General features: G+C 36.8%; 1 protein-coding gene across 1 annotated transcript in view; it reads left to right on the top strand.

Annotated features, from left to right (window-relative positions):
• Positions 1-494: 494 nt before the first annotated feature.
• PNPT1 (polyribonucleotide nucleotidyltransferase 1) overlaps positions 495-17,210 on the top strand; it is a 38,668-nt gene continuing 21,952 nt past the window's right edge. Inside the window, exons 1-10 of the mRNA XM_081797276.1 lie at positions 495-690; positions 7,266-7,326; positions 7,878-7,952; positions 8,652-8,757; positions 9,582-9,631; positions 10,658-10,721; positions 10,821-10,868; positions 11,808-11,921; positions 16,109-16,295; positions 16,979-17,114. Coding sequence (XP_081653402.1) covers positions 530-690; positions 7,266-7,326; positions 7,878-7,952; positions 8,652-8,757; positions 9,582-9,631; positions 10,658-10,721; positions 10,821-10,868; positions 11,808-11,921; positions 16,109-16,295; positions 16,979-17,114 — 1,002 coding nt within the window. The 5' untranslated portion in view covers positions 495-529. The remainder of the gene's footprint in view (positions 691-7,265; positions 7,327-7,877; positions 7,953-8,651; positions 8,758-9,581; positions 9,632-10,657; positions 10,722-10,820; positions 10,869-11,807; positions 11,922-16,108; positions 16,296-16,978; positions 17,115-17,210) is intronic.

Raw genomic sequence — 17,210 nt, 5'->3', positions numbered from 1 at the left:
GTGATATAGATCAATAAGAACTGACATTAACTTACTAGAAATAAATTAACATAAACCTTTTTAGTAATATTTGTGTGAAATTTATAAAATAAAAACCAAGGCAGAGAACAGGAGAGAGAGATCTCTTTCCATGGTCCACTACATAAATTCTCCTCTAATTCTCAGTTTACAGAAGCCAAATAATGTTTTGTCTGATGACTTCTATTATTACTATATTTACCCTACTTATTCAACATTTGCATTATTCTAGGACTTTCTTTTAAATGACGATAGCACACACATACACAAAAGGCATTAACTTTCTAATTGCCTTTCACTGGCAGATACTTAAATAGGAAAGATAAGTTGTCACAATTGCGTTCAGATAGGTTTGACCCTTTCTAGGCTTCGTAGAAAGCGACCTAGGTATCCGCTTCCCCGCGTTCCCCCGCCCCGCCACCACGGAAACGAAACTGCACCAGGCTCCGCCCCACCATCGGCAGAGTGAGCCAATCAAGGTGCAGCCCGGGGTGATCGCGTGCCGGGTGTCATGGCGGCCTGCAGGCATTGCTGCTCGTGCCTCCGACTTCGGCCGCTTTGCGATGGTCCCCTTCGTTTGCCAGGGCGGGATCGGGTGCTCACCCAGTTGCAGGTGCGAGCACTATGGGGTGGCGCGAGGTTCCGAGCCGTGGCCGTGGACTTAGGCAGCAGGTAAGGAACAGCGTGTGTTCTATGTCCTTTCACAAGGCGTCCTGTCCAGGCAGCCCGAGGTAAATTCATCTCCCAGGCTAGGAATCCGGCAACGCAGATCTCATTTACCCCTCTTTATCCCAAACCTAAATACCAGATTTCTCTTTCCGGGTTTGGAGTCTGCTTCCTGGCACCCTTCCCGCACTGTCTCAGACTCGCGTCCTTTGCTTCTCGGTCCTCCTTTTTACCCTGTTCCGGCTCTTTTCTCTAGCTGAGTCAGTCCACCTGACTTTCATCCCCTTTATTTGCGGGGACTCCTGGACTCTGAGGGGGGAAACATTTCGCTTCAAGATAATGAGTTGACAGTGGATGCGTACGTCATCCAATCCAATTTACTGCCTAAATGCATGGCCAATATGACCCTAGGTAGGAAGGGAAGGAAAACATCAATTTATTGAACGCTAGTTACGTGATACACGCTTTTTAAATCTGCAGTAAAGGTGCTGTTACCTCATTTCATAGTTAAAACAGAAGCTCAAAAAGGGTAACTTTCTCAGAGTCACCTACTTTGAGAGTAGGTGGATTTTGTTTTCTCTCCAAGCCCATACTTTTTCCATGGGTCCGTTTGCCATAATTCACATTTAAAATCACTTTTTAGGGACGCCTGGGTGGCCCAGTCGGTTAAGAGTCTGCCTTTGGCTCAGGTCATGATCCCAAGATCCTGGGATCGAGTGCTGCATCCTTGCTCAGCGGCGAGCCTGCCGTTCCCCTGCTTGTGCTGGCGTGCTGTCTCTCTCTCTCTCTCTGACAAATAAAATCTTTAAAAAATAAATAAAATGACTATTTAAAAACGGATTTTTAGAGTAAATGAAATTGCTAATGCTTACTTTATATATCTAATTTTTCACATGTACTAAATTTTTTTACCCTAGTGTGTACAAAAAGCTGAAAAATCTGCCATTGATTACAGGTCTGCCTTCCTAACTTACTGAATGACTGATCCTGAACAAGTTACTTAGCTTTTTTGTCACAAAATAAGAAGACTGGCCTAGGTCAAGGGTCAAATTTTTCTGTAAGGGGCCAGATGTAAATACTTTAGGCTTTGTGTGCTGCATACTGTCTGTCACATAGTGGTGTATGTTTACAGACCCTTTAAAAAATGTAAAAACATAAATAACTGAAAGGCTGTACAAAAATAGGCTATATAGTTTGTTGATCCCTAGACTAGATGATCTCTAAAGCTCTTTCCACCTCTGGCATTCTCTGATTCTGATTTTTTTTAAAAGATTTTATTTATTAATTTGACAGAGACAGCGAGAGAGGGAACACAATCAGGGGAAGTGGGAGAGGGAGAAACAGGCCTCCCACGGAGCAGGGAGCCCAATGTGGGGCTCGATCCCAGGACTCTGGGATCATGACCCGAGCCAAAGCTTAACAACTGAGCCACCCAGGCGCCCTTGATTCTGATTTTTTGAGGGAGAGAATATCTCTTCCATTTTTCAATGACTTCACATTCTTTGAATAAATGCCTCAGAACAGACACCCGCTGTGCATTAAACGGACCTTTTTAACAGACTCAAAGCAAGAGTAGTAGCCCCTGCCTTCCAAATTTTCCATAATCTACTTTAAATATTTCATTTATCAGTCAACCTGGATCTCTTGTAGTTAGTTCTTGAACCTGTGTCATATGTTGTAACAACCAGATTCCTACATATCATACCTTCTGGGTAAATCAATTCTTCCATCTTTGTGTTAAGTTTTTGTTTGGTTTTTTTTTTTTTTTTGCAACATTTATTGAATTTGACTACTATGTACCATTCACTTTATACTTGTTACCATGTGTATTATATACAATGCTTTAGGAGACTATATACTATTGTGTTTTTCAAATGCTGTACTTAATACTCAGAGTAACCTTTAAGGCAACTGTTTAATTTTCAGTTCAACAAGCTTTTATTGCGTATCTACTATGTACAGGGCATTGTAGATACAGATTCTGATAAGGGAGTAAGATAAACACAGATGCTGGGAAAATCACTGCAGGAGAGGTGTGAATGGGGTGCCAAAGGAGCACAAAGGTATATTTATCCCACCCTAAAGCTTGTCATTGAAGGTGAATCTTGAAGGGGGAGGAGGAGGAATTAGCAAGGAGAAAGTGGAAGTGCAATTACAGGGAAGTGACAGAATACATTTGAGTAGCTACAAATAACTATGTATGAAGCAAAAGGTGAAATGTGAGTTTAGCATCAAAGGTAAGGCCAAGTGACAGGCAGAGGCTGAATCTTAAAGAGGTTTTGGGTTTTTGTTTTTGTATTAGTGAATTTTTCTTGGTGGAAGTTGGAGGAAGTTGGTTACACTCCACATCATTCTGTAGATGTTTCTAAAAAATTTTTTTTTTTTTAAACATCTCTTTCCCTGGAATTGTACTCCCTGTGGCAGCTGGCTCTGCTCTTGCCCTTCTCTTCCTCAGCTACCTTTTCCCACCCTTCTTCCCACCAATAGAATCTCACTTCTCCTAATCCTTTTTATTTATTGTTTTCAAGTGGTTTTTTTTATTAGTTATTCATTCACATTAGGTAAACAACTCACATGGCTCAACATTTTTAAAAAGCTCAAAAATCTCCTTCCGTAGCCACCCAGTTCCAATCCCCAGAGGCCATATGTGTTATCAATCTTGTATGTATCTGGAGCTATTTTACAAGTAAAATACTGAAGAGTAAATTGATAAGAGGTAAAATCAATCATGATGTATAAAAGTAATAATAAGCCTGCACCAAAAACTGAACTAAAAGTGCATGAATAGGAAAAAATTACATGTCAGTTAACACCAGCTGAGATCATGAGATATAATGAAAAGTAACCACCTGGTTCTTTGTGTTAATATAAATTGCACACACCTGGAAGAAAAACAGTTCAAATCAGGGCAATCACCAAGGCAGGACCATAGAACTATCTGGTGGATGGCCTAGGACCCCTACTGGAGACACTGAGTAGACTCAACAGAGGGAACAAAGAAGGCAGGAGTATGTAGTGTTTGAATAAATATATAAATCCTAGTGTTGTTTGAATAAGCATATAAATGGAAGTGCATGTATGAGAATATTTGGGGGTAGTGCAGACCTGTTTGTTTTTCTGATTCAGTCAGTTCCCATTCTCTGCCTGCTGATACAATTGGGAAGGGCTGGTTAGAGGAGTGGGTCATCTACTCCTTGCCCCAAGCTTTGTGAGTATGTGTGCTCTCTTTGGTATACTGCTAGTCCCTACATAGGTGGGGCCATGTGACTGGTATTCACCAGTGGAACCTAATAAAAAGTGATACATGTCATCTGCAGGCTGAAGTATTTTATTCCAATGAAACTTACCATTATTCACAGAGAACCCATGTTCTTAACCTCTGTTCTCTACTGCCTTCTCTTGGTCCCTTGTACAAATTATATCCCCATTAAAGAATAAAGACTATCACTGAGGACATGCAAAAGAATATGCCACTGTGGGCATTCTCAAAAATTCTGGGGCAAGATTCCCATTAATGGAATAGAACTAGAGCTTTCACAGCTCTTCTGTCTTGGGCCCACTTCAATTTATTTGGAGAATACTCCCCTTCCTTTCACAGGGATCACTCAGAATTTACATTATTAGAGGGAATGCTAATTCCTATTAGGTCTTGAGAAATACTGCTAGCATATTCTTACTCCGGATTAAACAAAATTTCAAGACCCCAAATTTCTATTTTACACATAAAACCTTAATATTGATTTCAGCTGTAAGTTGTGGAACTTTGCTTGAGTCTACACAATGTGACTGGCTCTGAGCATCATTCCCTCCACCTACTATGCCACCTCCAGCCTTATCTCTGCACCTCATCATTCCATCTGTCAGGGTAAACCCATTTTATTGTAGGCTGTCATCACAACATCTGTGTTGAACAGTAATAGAAATCCATCTAGAATTTCTCAGATATTTCTTGTGGTTAAAAAAAAAACAAAACCTCAATTTTTCAAAGTTAGGACTGATGGTACAAGTGTACATGCTTTTTTGGCTTTCAAATTTAACAAAATGAGTCTATCTGAATAGATAAATATGCTTTTCATGAACTCAGGCTTCTGACAAGTGTTTAACGGATAGAAATATTGAGTTATCTCTTTATTTCTTTTGCATATGAAGGATAGGGCAGGCAGGGCATTAGCGTGTGTGTGTGTGTGTGTGTGTGTGTGTTTATTCAGCACTGGACCATGACAGAGTGTTTCTGAAGTAGCCTTCATAGGACAGAACATTTTCCTCAGTATCTTCAGGAGTCACTGGGTTGGTTTAGCCTCATAATACTCATGATTTTGGTTTCTTTGACAAGTTTCGCTGATCTGTTTAAAGCCTTCAGTAACCTCTTTTTGTACTCTGCAGAAGCTGGGGAATAAGGCTGATAATACCGCCTATTTAATATCTATTAAGACAGCTTTATTAATATATAATTTACATACTGTACAATTTACCCATTTAGAATGTACAATTCACAGTTTTGCAGCCATCACCATAATCAATTTTAGGACATTTTCATCATCCCCAAAAGAAACCTCAGGCCCATTAGCAGTGACTTCCCATTTCTCCCCAATCTCCATAGCCCCGGGCTACCACTAATCTAGAGACTTTCTGTCTCTTTGGATTTGCCTCTTGTGAGCATTTCATAAAATAGAGTCAATGACATATGGTCTTTTGTGACTGCCTTCTTTCACCTATTATGTTTTTTTGGTTTTTTTTTTAGGTATGAAAATTCTTTTTTTGTTTTTTTTTTTTTAAGATTTTGTTTATTTGCCAGAGAGATTGAGAGAGCGCACAAGCAGGGGTGAGGGGCAGAGGCAGAGGGGAAGCAGGCTCCCTTCCGAGCAAGGAACCCAATGCAGGACTCGATCCCAGGACTCTGGGATCATGACCTGAGCTGAAGGCAGTCACTTAACTGGCTGAGCCACCCAGGCGCCCCCACTTATTATGTTTCTAAGTTATATCCATGTTGTAACACATAGCAATACTTCATTTTTTTTAAACGATTTATTTATTTTTAGAGAGAGAGTGGGGGGAGGGCAGAGGGAGAGAATCTTTCAAACAGACTCTCTGCTGAGTGAGGAGCTTAATTTTTTGCGGGGGGAGGGGACTCGATCCCATGACCCATGAGATCACAACCTGCATGGAAACCAGGAGTTAGACACCAAACCGACTGAGCCATCCAGGTGCCCCAATACTTCATTTTTTAAATGGCTGAATAATATTCCATTGTATGCAGTGAGACCACATTTTGTTTATTCATTTATTAGTGGACATACATTTTGATTGTTTCCATTTTGGGGCCATTATGAATAATGCTGCGGCTATGAATGTTCCTATGCAAATTTTTGCATGGACATAAAAAGTTTTCATTTCTCTTGGGTATTTATCTTGCAGTAGAATTGCTAGATCGTTTGGCACTTATGTGTTTAACCTCTTGAGGAACTGCCAGATTATTTCCCAAGGGAGATGGACCATTTTACATTTCCATAAATACTGTATGAGGGTTCTAGTTTCTCCTCACCAACACTTGTTACTGATCTGTTTGACTATACCCATCCTAGTAGATGTGATTTTGATTTGCACTTCCCTAGTGGCTAATGATGTTGAGCATATTTTCATGTACTTACTGGCTACTTAGAAGATTTTCTTTGTATAGACTTCTATTCAAATCCTTCACCAATTTTAAAATTAGGTTGGTTTTTTATTGAGTTATAAGTATTCTTTACATATTCTAGATACAAGTCCCTCATCAGGTGATTTGCAAATATTTTCTTTTATTCTGTGGGTTTTCTTTCACTTTCTTGATACCCTTTGAAACAAGAGAATTTTTAATTTTGATGAAGTACAATTTATTTTTTCTTTTGTCGCTTGTGCTTTTGATGTCCTATATAAGACATTGTCTAACCCAAGTTTATGAAGATTTACTCCTATGTGTTTTCCTTAGAATTTTATAGTTTTAGCTCTTACATTTAGGTCTATACTACATTTTGAGTTAGTTTTTTTTTTAGAGTTAACCTTGTTAACTTGTCTGCATATGGGTATCTAGTTGTCTCAGCACTACTGGTTGAAAAGGCTATTCTTCCCCAACCATTGACTTGTCTTGGCACCATTGTTGAACATGAATGTCTCTGTAGGCAATATTTAGGAATTTATATTTTGTCCTGAAAGTACTGGGGGATACTTTAAAGGATTTTAAGTAGAGATATTATCCTGTTTGTCTGTTAAAAGGCTACTTTTATCAACAAGGCAAGAGATGACACACTACACAAAGGTTGTAAATGGGAATTAACATTTAGGAACACAGCTCCTGCACCCCCAAGTACTTTATCTCTCATTCAGATTTTTCCTATGCCTTGGTTTCTGTATTTTTCCTTAAGCAGGTCTTAAATTCCCCTGGTACTTTTAATAACGATTGTGAATTCTATCCCTTTTTTGTTTTTTGCTGGGTGGGGGCCTGTGTGGCTTGGTTCTTCTATTAGAATCTTAGATTATTTTATACTGAGTTGGGATCTATATTGATGACCTGAGTCCTTTTGTATTGAATATTTATTTTTAAACAGAAAACTAGAAATATCCTCTGGAAAACTGGCCAGATTTGCAGATGGCTCTGCTGTAGTACAGGTAAAAAGTCCACATTTTTAAATTTTCATCTTAAAAATGGTTATGGAGACTGCTACTAATTATCTTTACAAGATCATGTCACTTCTTAGAACTGTGGTAGTGTAAGTTAATGCAGACCATTTCTAGTTTCAGAACCATTTCAGAGAACCAGGGAGTCAGAGGGCTGGATATACTAAATAACCTTTAAGATCTCTTTGAAACCTGGGGTTCTGTTTTATTCTGTTAATAAATTCTGTAATGTTTCTCTATAGAAAGTGATTTTACTGTTTTCTTTAATTGTGATAAATTTTTCTTTTTATATAGCCTAAATTTCTTCTTAAGAAGTAGAAAATACGATTGCTTGTGACTAAGCTAGCAGTAAGCCTTTTCTTGATTTCGTAAAAGGGATCAAGATTGGACTAGTTGTGATTAGTTATTTTCATTATCATTGTGTCATGGAATAACAGTTCTCTTTCCTTGTATTTAACTGGAGCAAGGATTCATTCACTCACTACTTAGAGGTTAATGTCTGGTTTTTAAGGAATTTGCCCATGTTGTTGTTTATGTTTAAGTCAGGTGACACTGCGGTGATGGTCACAGCGGTCAGTAAAACAAAACCTTCACTTTCCCAGTTCATGCCTTTGGTGGTAAGTATTTGCTGATTTATCTGAACAGTAATATGGCATAAATGTAGAATTTGTAATATTTTTGTCTAATGTCTAACGAGTGCACAGTGTAAACGTCACACAACAAAGGATTTTCTTTTGTAGTTTGATACTGTCATTAAAAGAATTTAGACCGACTGCTTCATAACCAATTCTCATATTAGTAGTAAGCATGCTTTAGAATGTCCAGGTTGATAAGAACAGTGAAGTGCATGAAGATTTTGATATTGAACAGCAGTGAATTCATTGCTTTCATAGGTTTCCCTTCAGTATGAGTTTGCAAGTATATGTTTGGTGAAGAGTAAGGAGTGCTTTGAGAGTTTATGGCTTCTTTCTGTTATGAAAACGAGAATGCAGTTTTATGTAACAGAGTTGATACAAAAAAGGGAATGTTTGATTTGACCAGAATAAGCCACTGTGGGAAATAATGAGGCTGCGTAGTCCACTGCTAAGCGGAAGTCTTTTTAAAAATCAGTTTATTGAAATATTTCTATCAGTTTTCCCTTCCCAAAGAGATACAGAATGCTAAAAGTAAATAAAATAACCTTCATTCTTAATCTGGACCATGTTGTTAGCAACCTCAGGAGAATTAGTATCTGTATAGTTGTTCTTGGGAAATAGTTTGTTGCCACAAAAAGGAGTCAAATGAACTACATTTTTTTTTTTTCAATACTACTTCAGGTTGACTATAGACAGAAGGCTGCTGCAGCAGGTAGAATTCCCACAAACTATCTCAGAAGAGAGATTGGATCTTCTGATAAAGAAATTCTTACAAGTCGAGTAATAGGTAAGATAGTAAGAGGCATTAACTCTGTTATGCCTGTGTTAGCATTTCTTCTATCTATATTCTACAGTTCTTTTAAATTTTCTTCCATTACATTAACACTGCCTGAGATTATTTACTTTCTGTATCCCCTCACTTAGATGTGGGCTCCAGGAAAGAAAAAAGTGTTTGTTCACTACTGAATCCTGGGTACTTGTTATACTACCTGGCACAAAATACGCATTCAGTAAATATATGTCGATGAAATGAATGAATCTCTATTGAGCATATAAATTCTGTGGCTCGTGCCTCTACTACTATGTTCAATCTACCCCTAGTATTTTTCATTTTCATATTCAGCATAGTAATTCCTGAAAGCATTATATTCATCAACTACCGAAATATACCTGTAATCTTTCAAGTATTTGACATCCTTAAATATTGTGGGATCATTTGAGTTTATAGCTCTTCTATACAGAAATTGTTAGTGTATATTTATATGCATTTTTCAGACACAGAATACCAAGGAAAGATTTTCTTTTGGTCTGCTGCTGGCCTTAAGTCTCTTTGCTCTGTTTATATATGTAACTGATAACCTATGGAACCAAAATGAAAAGTTGTTGCCCAATTTTATACTTGTGTGTTGCTGCCCTGCTAATTTTTTGTTATTAGGGCATGGTATATATTAATTGAAGCATTGACATTTATCTATGACCCTTTCAGTAAATCAGTCCAAGGGAATTTCTTTTTAACATATAGAACAGCTAGCTATAGGGGAAAAGGGCAAACTGTAAAGCGACTTTTGTCAGTACTATTTAGTGTCTTTTCTTTTCTTTTTCTTTTGGCAGATCGTTCAATTAGACCTCTCTTTCCAGCTGGCTACTTTTATGATACACAGGTAGATTCTGCTTTAGGTTTATTTGTTTCCAGATCAATCAAAAATTACTTAATGAATTTCTATACTACTACTTAGACTAAACATTAGAACACAAAATAAGAATTTTTGGTAATGCTGCATTTTACATTAAGCTTTTTAAAAAACAATAATTTTAAAAATTCATATTTATTCAATGTCAATTTGAGTTGATACCTGAATTATGAGTAGGAGTTAGCCAACCTAGGAGTGTGGGGGAAGCATTCTGAGCAGATGGAATGGGAAGCACAAAAGCCCACAGGCAGGAAACAAACTGGTGAGTTTTAAAGTTTAAAGTGATTAAGGAAGGTGGGGACAGACCCTATTGGGACCTGTTAAGTCATATTAGTGTCAGAGGCTAGGACAATTGATAGAACTAGTCTTTATTACCTATTTTATTGGGTCCTCTAAACTTCTACTTTATTTTATTATTTTGTGAATATTATTCTCTTTCAGAATGACCCATATGCTTTAATGAACTTTTATTTATTTCATAAAAATAAATATGCCTTGCAAATACGCCTTTGCAAGGATGTCACTGCCTCAAGTAGTTGTTTTTTCTCTTTTTTTAATAAGTTGTTTTCTTAAGTACATGACATAGGCATATTATTGCAGTATAAAGGAATTTATCAGTTCGTTTTGTATATGCTTATAAACAGAAAACAATATTTTTGTGTACTAGAAATAGCTAACATTTACTGAATATTTTCAACATGCCCAGTATTGTAAATGCTTTACAAATAATATTTCCTATAATTTTCACAAAACCTTTTAAGAAAATGCTATTATTTTTTCCTTTTAAAGGTGAGAAACTTTTGAGGCTTAAGTAATTTGCCATAGTCAAGCATATAGTTAAATGATAGCCAGAAATAAGGGGTTTGACTACAAAGCTCATGCTTTTAACCACATAGATACTCCTTTATTTTAGCCCAAAATGTTAACCAAAATGATAATCCTCCTAAATCAAGTAGATTTTTTTTTAAGTGCTCTGAATTTTTTCCCTTGTACCAGGTACTTTGTAATCTGTTAGCAGTAGATGGTGTTAATGAACCTGATGTTTTAGCAATTAATGGTGGTAAGTATAAAAATCGAGATTAAAATTATCACTGTCTTTTTAAAGGAATGAAATCTTTTTACCTCAGTTCTTTTTTTTTTTTCTTTTTTTTTTTTTAAGCTTCTGTAGCTCTCTCATTATCAGATATTCCTTGGAATGGACCTATTGGTAAGTTAGGATTTGAAAATAAGAAACATGTTTTTTCTTGAAATACTAGTGAGCATGCAATAGCAAAAGCATAGATTTATTAGCTCTGATTTATCATCTCGTAGGGAGTTAAATTAGATGACATTCTAAGACTCCTTTTAGCTCCTTGAGATACTTTCATCCTTGCCTTAGGTTTTGTTTTTGATAGCAATATGTTATGGTGTTAGAGACTTTATGTTCCTAGATACTTTGACTTCTTAGTTGTCTCTCTGTTTAAGGACTTTCGGTGTGTTGGGCCGGGGGTGGGGAATAGGAAATTGTTAGAGTACATAGTCTTTCAGAATAAAACAAATATGTTTATAACTTACAACTCTTACAGGTTGTAATCATGCAATATAAAAATGATTCATCGAGTAAATAATTTTTGAATATCCTAAATGTCAGATACTAAACTAAGAACTGAAGGAAGAAAGGCAGTCTAGGAATAGTTCTTGCTTTCAACATAAGTAGGAGAAACAAATAATTATTTATAAACAGTATTATAAAGGTATAGTAAAAATGCTAAAAAAAAAAAAATGATAGAGAAGATTGGGTTTAGTCTTTTGAAGTCAGGTTGTCAAGGACGGCTTCTCAGAGTACTCAACATTAAAGCTGAACCTTAGTAGGATCAAATGGTAAGCATTTGCCTTGGAAAAAGTATAGTCTAGCCCAGGAAAAGAGCACGAGCATAATCACAGAGGTATGGAAAAAAAAATAATGTATTTAAGCAACACAGAGTGCTCCAGTGAGGCTGTTAGGTAGGGTGGGGTAGGATGTTCTGTGGGCCTTAAATACCATGGTAGAAATACAGATTTTATTGTAGTCACAATTGAAGAATAGGGATTGAAGCTATCACTGGAATAGTGTCTTGAAAACTGAGACTTTTTATTACACAACTGCCCATATTTTGATATATTTTAGGGGCAGTGCGAATAGGAATGATTGATGGAGAGTGTGTTGTTAACCCAACACGGAAAGAAATGTCTTCTAGTACTTTAAATTTGGTGGTTGCTGGAGCACCTAAAAGTCAAATTGGTAAGTAGTTTAAGTAGAACATTTTTTCTGGATTTTACTTATAAGTTCTGGCTTCTTAAAAATGCATTAGGCTACTTTACTGGCTTTTTAAAAATTATTAATATTTCTGGGGCACCTGGGTGGCTCAGTCGTTAAGCGTCTGCCTTCGGCTCAGGTCATGATCCCAGGGTCCTGGGATCGAGCCCCGCATCGGGCTCCTGCTTGGCGGGAAGTCTGCTTCTCCCTCTCCCACTCCCCCTGCTTGTGCTCCGTCTCTTGCTGTGTCTCTCTCTGTCAAATAAAGAAATAAAATCTTTAAAAAAAAAAAATGCATTTATATTCCTGTGTATGTATGTCTTGTCACTTAGCCATAAAGATTTTTGTTCTGTTTTATTGCTGCCCTATTTTGGTGGTGCTCTTGCTTCATAACAAACAATACCTAAATTATAGAACGTGATACAACTTTGGGACGCGTGGGTAGCTCAGTTGGTTAAGCATCTGCCTCCAGCTCAGGTCATGATATCAGGGTCCTAGGATTGAGCCCTGCATCGGGCTCCTTGCTCAGTGGGGGAACCTACTTCTCCCTCTCCCTGCTGTCCCCCTGCTTGTGCGCTCGCTCTCTGACAAATAAATAAAATCTTAAAAAAAAAAAGTGATATAACTTTAATTGAAATATACAAAAATCTTTATTTGCCAAAACAGTTCTGGTAATTATTTTTAGACTAATAAGCGAGTCTAAAAATCGAATTTCTAAATCTGGTAATAAATTGTTTTATTAGTTTAAATATGTTAATTTAGCTAATTCATCATTTAGAGCCTGTTTAATGTCCTTTGAGAAAAAGGTGACCTATTTTTGGTAGGTAGAAAACTAATAAAGAAGAAATGCACTGACCATAGGTCACCCTCACTCCTCGTAACAAAAATGTCATAATTGCATGAATGAAAATTGGCCCAGTTCTCTTGAAGGAGAATTGGCTTTGACAGTCAGAATGACCTGTGTTTGAAACCCAGCAGCTATCACACAGTTAACTGTGTAATCTTGGACAAATTAATTAAGGTCCCATAAGTTTATTCTACTGTGTGATATTTGATGTCCGGGACTTTTTGACATGGGATCTTCTGATGTGGGAATATTTTGATAAAATATAAACTATTAAGCTTTTAGTAGTTTTGTGTACAATTAATGTGTGAAACACATTTCCAGCTTCTTTTGGAATACTGGTCAGTAATGGAAATAGAATAAGGTACTATATGGTAGATAAAACACATGAGTTGTACGTTATCTACATATTAGTAGATTAGTTAGGGATTGTGTTGCTAAAGTAACAAGGGAGTCCAGGACAGTTATAGTGGCTCCATGGTATCTTTTTTTTTTTTTGGTAAAGATATTATTAAGAATAAGAATAAGAATAATTTCTTTGTGCTGTTGGCTGCTAGATGACTTCGGCAGCCATCGTTCTGCACATTCTGCTTGTTTTCAACTGGTACATTTAATATCACTCATCTTTCTATGTATGCTAGGATAGAATTTAGGAAAAAGTATATCAGTAACAATTTTTAAGAAGAAATTTTTATCTAGAATTCATAGTTTTCAGCTAATCTCAAAAATCTTTAATCTTCGGGCACCTGGGTGGCTCAGTTGGTTAAGTGATTGCCTTTGGCTCAGTCATGATCCCAGAGTCCCAGGATCAAGTCCCACATCGGGCTCCCTGCTCAGCGGGGAGCCTCCTTCTCCCTCTGACCCTCTCCCCTCTCATGCTGTTTCTCACACACACTCTCTCTCTCTCTCAATAAGTAAATAAAACCTTTAAAAAAAAATCTTTAACCTTCAACTACTGAAAGGTTAACAGAAATCATTTAGACAACCTTTTTCTGTGTAAATTTTTAGTCTACATGGCAGTGCTGTCCAGTGGAACTCTGCAATTAAGTAAATGTTTTATATCTGAATATGTGGCTACTGTGTACTTGAAATATGGCTAGAGTAGCTAAGGAACTGAATTTCTAATTTTACACATTTTATTTTATTTTATTATTATTATTATTATTTTTTAAGATTTTATTTATTTATTTGAGAGAGAGAGAATGAGAGACAGAGAGCATGAGAGGGAGGAGGGTCAGAGGGAGAAGCAGACTCCCTGCCAAGCAGGGAGCCTGATGCGGGACTCGATCCCGGGACTCCAGGATCATGACCTGAGCCGAAGGCAGTCGCTTAACCAACTGAGCCACCCAGGCGCCCTAATTTTACACAATTTTAATTAAATGCAAATAACCACATGGAGCTAGTAATTGCCAAATTGGACAGCACAATCTATAGACACAAAACCATAAGGAATTTTCTTATATTTTTAAAAATGAATTGAAGCTTAATGAAAACAAAGTCTGAGGAATATTAATTTTCCTTACCATATTATTCCTTTCATATTCTCTTTTAAATCAACTTATTGAGGTATAATTTACATGTCAAATGCATTTTTAAAAATCTCCAGTTCAGTTTAATTCTGCAAAAAGTGAGAGAGGATGTCATGGGAATACTGATGAGAATAATAATATAAGTACAATCTCAGTATCGTGTCAGAAAAGCTGCTTTATGCCTCAAGTCAAGTATTGAAACCTTACTTTCCCTTACCCTCCCCCATTTGTAATATAATCATTTTCATATTCCTCTGCATTTAAAACCACAACAGGCCATGTTATAATTTTTGCTTTTGCTTCAGCCATCAAACATAATTTAGAAAACTCAAGAGGAGAAGAAAGTATATTGTATTTACCCACATATTTGCTTAACAGTACTTTTCCTTCCTGATATTCCGTGGTTTCTTTTTTTATTGTTTCTGTTTAGAGAACTTCCTTTAGCCATTCTTTTAGGGTAGGTCTGCCGGTGACAAATTTTCTTAATTCTCCATCTAAGAGTCTCAATTCATTCCTAAATATGCATTCCTTCTTTCCTTTATTCCCTAAATATTTTCACTGGGTATAGGATTTTGGGTTGACAGTTCTTTTCTTTCGGCACCTAAAAAATATTATGCCACTCCCTTCCGACCTGCATGATTTCTAATGATAAATCTGTTACTTTAATTGCTTTTCCCATATGGATGAGGTTGTGTTTTTCTCTGGCTGGTTTCAAGATTTTTTTTGTCTTTGGTTTTCAGAAGTTTAATTAGGATATGTATTTCTTTGGGTTACCCTATACAGGGTTTACTCAGCTTCTTGAATCTGTATGTTTAGGTCTCTGCCAAATTTGGGGAGTTTTCAGCTATTATTTTTCTAGTACTTTCCAGCCTGCCATCTTTATCCTCTCTTTCTGGAACTCAGATGACACAAATGTTAGATCTTTTGTTTTAGTTTCACAGGTCGGCTTCAATCGGCTGTTGGAATTCCAACATACAATACAAAGCACATAAGGAGATTTTTTTCATTCTAGATTATACCTAGAAGCTTTACAAGTGATGATTTAGATAATAATAAATCTTAATGACAACATGATGTGGTTAATATTAAATATGATAGTTACCTATGCATTACATGATCTTTGGCTGTACAAATTGAGAAGGGCCAGAAATGACATGAGTAGGCAGGAATCTAGCAGCCTGGCAGAAACCAAAGCCAAACCTGAATAGCAGATTTTACTGGATACCATGCTAGAAGTGCTACTTGGAGCTTCCCTGCTTTACGCAGGAGTTTTACTATCACAAAACCATAAAAGATTTTGCAAAAGATTTCCCCCCACCTGTGCAAGCATTAGACAATGTGACAATGACAGAATTAAGTAGGAGGTCACATCAAATAATTGTTAAACAGAAAACATTTATTGGATTCCTATTATGCTGATATTTTAAAATTTCATTTTAAATACATATTAAAAATAAGTGCAGCTGTATGCTTTAAAGGTGGAATTTTATGGTATTTGAATTATATCTCAAAACTGTTATTTAATAAGTATGCATAGTTTATTTTGTTTCATTTTTTAATGAGAAATCCCTTATTAAATTCAAGAAAATTGTAAACCTAATTTCAAATATGAAGGTTTCTTTATTCTTTACTGCTGTTTACATTTTGGAAGTATGTTGATTCTAAGGAAAGAAATTAAAAAGGTAGATTTACCATTAATAAGCAAAACTGATCTGCAGTATTTATGTCGTGTCAAGGTGCTTAAAAATGCTATACTGGTAAAAGATTCAATGGCAATCTTTTTTTTTTCCCCTCTTTAGTGATGATGGAAGCCTCTGCAGAGAACATTTTACAACAGGACTTTTGCCATGCTATTAAAGTGGGGGTAAAATATACCCAACAAATAATTCAGGGCATCCAGCAGTTGGTAAAAGAAATTGGTATTACCAAGAGGACACCTCAGAAGTTATTTACCCCTTCACCAGAGATTGTGGAACACACTCATAAGTAAGAATATCTGTACAAAAGAAAATTTGAAGTTGTTACCAGATTTAATTTCCTCTCAGAAAAAAACTTCCCATGGAAACATAGTCCATGCATTACTTCCTATATGGCAGTCTTCTATTTTAAAAGTGAGGGACGGGGCGCCTGGGTGGCTCAGTTGGTTAAGCAACTGCCTTCGGCTCAGGTCATGATCCTGGAGTCCCGGGATCGAGTCCCGCATCGGGCTCCCTGCTCGGCAGGGAGTCTGCTTCTCCCTCTGATCCTCCTCCCTCTCATGCTCTCTGTCTCTCATTCTCTCTCTCTCAAATAAATAAATAAAATCTTAAAAAAAAAAAAATAAAAGTGAGGGACATAAATACCAATCTAATGCTTTAAAAAGGATAAACCCAGTTCCCACTTCAAGGGCCTAAGTTTGAATCTCAAATGAAAGGGGGAGGGACTTTATTGGTTAAGATTCAGATAATCCGCATCTCTCTCTGTGTCAAGGAAAAAGAACAAATCATAAGATATTTGAATATCTAAGGAAACTGTTGAGGTTCTTGCAAAGAAATCAAGTATAACCACCTCTACATGCCCAGTGCTTAAAATAGTGCCAGCACATAAGCATGCACTAAGTATGAACGAAATTACCAGAAAAGTATTTCATTTTATTTCAAATAAATTGAAAAAGTTAATATTTCCCTTAGTATCAGTCTTACAGCCATCAGTCAGAGACTAAAGAGATGTAAACTGTCCCCAACAAAACAGTTGCCTGCAATAACCGCCGAAGTGGATAGAATAGAAAAAAGCAAGAAGTTAAAAAAGAGTGGGGAGAGAAAGTTTGTGTGTAAGAAAAATCTAAGGTGAAATAAATTGAACAATTAAGAAGAGAGGGCAGGGCAAGATGTCCATCGACAGATGAATGGATAAAGAAGACGT

The sequence above is a fragment of the Leptonychotes weddellii genome, chromosome 10, assembly GCF_054177405.1.
Source record: "Leptonychotes weddellii isolate Sample4059 chromosome 10, ASM5417740v2, whole genome shotgun sequence".
Lineage (NCBI taxonomy): Eukaryota > Metazoa > Chordata > Mammalia > Carnivora > Phocidae > Leptonychotes > Leptonychotes weddellii.
The sequence above is the reverse complement of the archived record's forward strand: the minus strand, read 5'-3'. Positions and strand labels throughout refer to the sequence as shown.